Genomic DNA, 6,000 nt, shown 5'->3' with positions numbered 1-6,000 from the left:
AGAAGAGGAAATGCTTGTGGTTCAGTTTTATATTTTTGGGATGTAAATTTAGGATGTGAGGGGCCATCTCAATGTTTGTTGTTTTTATAACAGCCAATAATAATTGCATTATAAAAAAACCGAATAAATACATCATTTATCAACTCTTAAAAATCGATTTGCTGCATTTTCCATTACACTGGCACGTTTCGTTGACGCGTAAATTAAGACCACATTTTTCTTAACACTCTGGTTATTCCAACGAAGTGTCTCTACAAGAACTCCCGGATAAAATTCCAATGCACTCTGCTCGGCGTGGTGTCATACATGAAGCATAGTTGCACTTCTACTCGAATCGACCAACTTCCGAATTTGGTCACTCGAAAGCAAACCACTTGCGCACGTCCTTGAGCAGCAGAATCGGTTGATTCAAGTGTGGGTTTTTTGCACCGTTTTTCGTTCGAGCAACCATTATTGCCACTTCGTCACGGTAGCTTCTGGTTGCGCGAAAGAAGTATGCGATCATGTTGTCTTGCCGGCAGATTTTTACGCTACTTTTGTGTCTATATTTGCCAATTTGTATCGCAAAGTGAAATTAGTTCTGTTTGTTGTACAGGAAATTATATACTTTTTATAACAAAAGTGATGTTTCGGTTCTCCTAAAAGATTCTACTTGTTATTTTAAATGTTTTCTTTAGCTGAAGTTTGTTTTCCACTACTCATTCTTTTTCTTCAGATCTTCAAGAAACAAAATCGATAGATTTTTCCTCTCCACCAGATCAAACCAACCGACACAGGAATGTGGCGATGTTGTTCGACGTGTGTGACATACACGAAACCTTGCGCAAAACGAACCCCGGGCGCGTAGGTGCAGCGATCGATACATCGCCCAACTCCCTCGCGTACCACCGTTCATGCCTTCCAACCTCGTCGCCCCATATTTCGAGCATAGAGCGATGTATATGAACCAGCATATTCCATTTAATGTATGACTCAATCGCGCCCAATCGATGTTGTAAGCTCGCCCAAGAAAGCAAGACAACGAAACATTGACAACACGAAAGACATTAAAAGTGGTTCACCGGCAAACAAACCACCATACCACCCCAACCCCCGCCATCCCCTCCTGCGTACACCCGCGATCATGATCGAAAATGAATGAAAACGAAAGTTAAAAGACTTCCTCGGCATCGGCTTCCGGGCGAGCTGCTTGGCGTGGTGCTTTTCCTGCCTCGGTCTCGACCCCGTTTCCACCTCCCACCAGGGGTGGGTTCGTTTCGGTCAGTCTGGTGGCGTACTTTTGGGTTGATGTTTGATGTGTTTTTGTTCAATTTCAAATTCACTGCTTCTCGTCCCTTTTCCTTCCTCGTGGGTGGGTGTATGGATAGAGAATGGAGTTTTCCCCTGCACCAAGCCACATTTTTTCTCATGTGATCGATTGTGTGTTTTTTCTTCATTTGGCGCCATATGCACCACCCACCCCCTTGCGAATACACACGCTGGGGACAATGTAATGCGGTGTGGGGAATTTTGTTTGGTTTTTGCTTTCCAATACCAGCACTTGACTGAAGCAAAATGGAAAAACAACAAATCCAAATCCAACGCTTTTCTCCTGCCGAGGACGGCACGGTGTGTTTCATGTATGCATCGGACGCCATTGTGTTGGTGGTTTCGATGTATTTATGCATTTTGCATCATTTGCTTCGGTTGGGCCACAAATGGTGGGCGAGTGGAAAAACGAAAAGATAAAAAGTGCCTCCCGCCTTTGGTGTTTGGAAAAAATTTACCGCATGGAAAATGCACTTAATGCACCTGCCAGAAAGGTGGGGACGATAGTGATCGTGCAAGAGGAAAAACGAAATTTGAATCAAACAAACAAATCTCGTCGGTTGTGTGTGTATTTGGTGGGACGTAAGCATAAAACACCGTGAAAAGACCTATCAGGCAGGTAAAGACGGTGGCGGCAGCCAGCAAAGAAACCGTTCGGCTTCTGTTTGCAAAATCGCCTCCAGTCCAGAACTGTGACAAAACGGTGGTCAAAGAAAGGGCCAACCGCAAACGATGGCATAGAGCTGAATGCAAATGTACTGTTGAGTTAACTCACCGAATTGACAGCGGGCTGGAAAAGGGCAGCAAAAACCGCCCCATCCAAACACGGGACGACCGGGAGCACTTGTATGCCTGCAATTGACAAATGAAAATGACCAGTTTTCCGCTGGAGGCCTCGTGCACCAGCGTGCGGTCAGCATCCACAGCCATCAGAGGGCGGAAAATGCACCGAGGAAACTCGATCCGATCGCAAATGGGATAACATTTGTTGTTCTGGTTCGAGGGCGCTCTGCCGCCCGCTAATGATGCGGTTTAGCCACCGTTTCGCTACCGGATTAGCCACTCGATTTGCAGAAAAGGATTTGCCCGTGAGCGAATTTCACGATGTCGCTGGGTAGGATAAAAAAAAACGAAGCTAATCAAGCTTACGAGCAATGCTACCGGGTTTTGACCGCGATTGGTGCGGTATTCTTTGTACCCAGCGGAAGGTAATTATCGAGCACAATGAACATGTGGTGTGCATAATTGTGGAATTTTATTGTGTCGCCTTTTTTCACGCCAGTTAGTCAGGAAGTAGGCATTTGGCGTGCAATGGAAATGTCTTGATCGTAACAAAAACGTCCTTGATTACGTCCATAGTAGTGATGTGCGCTCTGAGTGAGAATGAATGAGTGATTCGAATCTTAATATTGAATGAACGATTTAAATCCTAACAGATAGTTTTTGTGACTCCCTTTGATTTGAATCCTTAACTGGGATTCGAATCCCAAAAGAATGACCGAGTTGGTAAAAGAGTCGCTAGTCGCCATAGGGATTCGAATCCCAAGTTGTGATTCGAATCCCAAGTTGTGATTCGAATCCCAGTTTGGGATCACTACATGGGCGACTAGCGACTCTTTTACCAACTCGTTCATTCTTTTGGGTTTCGAATCGCATATAGTGATTCCCAAACTGGGATTCGAATCACAACTTGGGATTCGAAACACAACTTGGGATTCGAATCGCAATGGCGACTAGTGACTCTTTTACCCACTCGTTCATTCTTTTGGGATTCAAATCCCAGTTAAGATTTCAAATCACCTCGAAGGTTAATAAATCATTTTTCACGTTTTAAATCACAAAAGAGTGACTTAAAGATTCGAATCATCGTTATGATTATTCACTCTGATTCAAATCTCTAAAAAGAGTTGTTATTCTCATCACTAGTCCATAGTCCGCTTGCTGGCGACAAAAACAATAGGGCTTACAAAGATGTTTACCATTCGGTTAGTTTTTCGGGTGCTTTAGTAAATTGATTAGTTGAACTGCTTGGTGCATTAACATTCTCGCAGCTATTACAATCTTTTAGTTCAAATTCATCCCTCACTAAACCCCTAAACCCAAAATGGCGGCCGGTTGTCGAAATCGCAAAATTGGGGTCGATTAAAACATAACGATCGCGGTGTAAGACAGAGTCCGCCAATTACATCACACAACAAAATACGAATCAAATCGTCTGTAACGACACTGCCCTTATACTGCCACTGCCGCGGTGGCACGAGACCACGAAAATGGGCAAGTGTTTTGTTTTCGATTGGCATTCATCAAGACGTCGGCCACACCGCACCCCAAAGTCACCGCAAGACACGCGTTGTTAACTCTGGCACTGTTTTTGCGCCGAACGACATAACTTTCTCCCGATCTCGGCCAACGGTCCGGGTGTTTCCTTCTCGGTATCGTATCGCGCCTATTGTCGCTTTGCTTTCGTTTATGTCGCCCGCCCGAACCGTATGGGCAATGCTTTCGATTTCATGAACCACCATGAAAACCGGTGAGTTTGTTTGTTTTACTTTTTTCTCCGCCTTTCAATGAAGTTGTGACACGACTCCCCACGCAGGGTGGGTGTGCTGGTGGATTAGTTTTAATGTGGTTTTGCAGCTGGTTGGGCGCATTCGGTCCACCTGTCTTATGTAATGATAACTTTGTGAAATAAGGGACGATGACAATGTAACCGGCGTTCGTTGCAATGGAATCATTAAAAGAAACACGAATTGCATATTCATTTCAAAATACTCACCGCATTTGGATCGATTCGAAACCCTTAAGAGTTTTCTGTTACTGAGGGAATACGTTTTTCTCGTAATGATTACACATCTTCAATATTTCTACACTTGCACAGCTAACCCACAACTTCCGAACACGAGTTCGTTCCGGATGCGGTCAAGTATTACGATGCGACCGCACACATCGGCAATTAGTATAACGATCAATTAGGTGCGTCCCGCCGGGTGTTTACGTGTGAAAAATCCCTCGTTCGCTTCCTCGTTTACGAAATCATATGCAGCCGAAAATAGAAATGTGGAGAGCGTTAGAAGCGGCGGTGGAGTGGATGCCAAAGGAACCCCACAAAAAACGTCCTTCATTAAATGTTGTTCCCTTCGGGTATGAACAGCCATTTTCCAAACCGTGCGAACATAAGTACCATAATTATCGCATAACGCACCTTCCACCCATCTCGAAGGTGGAAAAAGTTTGTCGAAGTTTTTTTTTCGTTAGGTCGATATTTTCTGAAGATGGCGCAGGAGGGTGCTCGAGCGATGCTGACGGTGGAGGATTAAATTGATATTAATTTTCTTCATCCCTAAGTGTGTACCGTAGTGCGCAAAGACAGAGGACGAAGCACCTCTTAAGCAGGGGCTCTTAAAGGTGAAGAAGCTTGATTTGTCCTAATTTAGTCTCTTCATTCGCCGGTGGTTTGTTTTGTTGGTGTGGCTTGTTTTTTCTATGCGTCAAATTTACACTTGTACTCTTGGCAAAATTTGACCACAAATTGGCCATCAGCATATTGTTATTTGCCAAGCTCATCGGGGGGTGATTTTCCACTTCAAATGATTGTAGACAAATGTTTGCCCTCCTACTCCTTGTTGTTACTAACTTAAAGAACAGTGACAGTGAAGCAAAACAGACATAAACAAGTATATGAAAGGAGAAATTTGCTCACAACAACTTGCACGAGAAACAATGGGCTTGCTAAAACTGGTTGCACAAATGTTTGAAAACCTGAAGGCATTCAAACCGGTTGGGAAGGAAATTGACAGTGGAAAAAATTGGCGTACGTGAAATGACAGCAATGGATGAGTCTTATTTGTCATTGAAGCTTTTTCCTCCACTCATGGTCGACAAGCGTGACATTTTTATCAGGTGATGAATGTGGCAATTTCTACATGTGTATTTCAACTCCAACTGGTGGGTGGTTTGTTTGCAAATTTGGGTCGATGAATATTGGTGGTCTAATATTGGTTGAAATCCTCCTTTTACTCTCTCAAGTACGAATAGACTTTTGTTTGAATTTATCGATAATAGGCAACGTTTCCTTTTTTTTTTAATTCTGTTAATGCTTAACGCTAGCAACTTTCAATTTGACTTATTAATCAGGAAGAATAATACAACTGTCCACCACCACCATGCCCATGTGAGTTGTTTCCTCTTCAGTGGTTGATTAACAACAACCTTAACAATATGTCCGAACTACTTCCAGCAAACGGTGCTCTCATTTCATCCCTCTTCCCGTCACCTTGCCCACCGTAGTCGATGGTCAGAGAATCTCGATTTCGGGCGTGACCTTGGCAAATCAACCCACCGGCCACCGCACGCACATAACTCCATCGTGGCGAGAAGGAAGGAGCGGAGTGAAAAGGGTTGTGTTGGGGACCAAAAAATATGCTTTAAAACGGCAACCGCAACCGGTAGAGGTAGCAAAAATGAAAGTTGAAACTACCATGTATAGCGGTCTTGAAGCCAAGTGGTCCAATCCGCGGTATGGCGACCTGCTGCATGTAAGTCTGCACAGAAACTCCGTCCGTTGTTTGCCTTTTGTTGCTCTTTTTTGCCCTGCCTTCCCGAGGCGAAGGCGAGACGGACTACATTCGGAGCGACCTTACAAGCTTATCATCTTATTGGCTGGTCCAGACGGCTTGGGTCGCAAACCACAAC

At 44.2% G+C, this 6,000-nt stretch overlaps 1 protein-coding gene across 1 annotated transcript in view; it reads left to right on the top strand.

Moving 5' to 3' along the window:
- Positions 1-5,786: 5,786 nt before the first annotated feature.
- Positions 5,787-6,000, top strand: part of LOC131264421 (lipase 3-like) — a 34,859-nt gene continuing 34,645 nt past the window's right edge. Inside the window, exon 1 of the mRNA XM_058266724.1 lies at positions 5,787-5,843. Within this exon, the coding sequence (XP_058122707.1) occupies positions 5,787-5,843 (57 nt within the window). The remainder of the gene's footprint in view (positions 5,844-6,000) is intronic.

Source organism: Anopheles coustani, chromosome 2 (genome assembly GCF_943734705.1).
Source record: "Anopheles coustani chromosome 2, idAnoCousDA_361_x.2, whole genome shotgun sequence".
NCBI lineage: Eukaryota > Metazoa > Arthropoda > Insecta > Diptera > Culicidae > Anopheles > Anopheles coustani.
The sequence above is the reverse complement of the archived record's forward strand: the minus strand, read 5'-3'. Positions and strand labels throughout refer to the sequence as shown.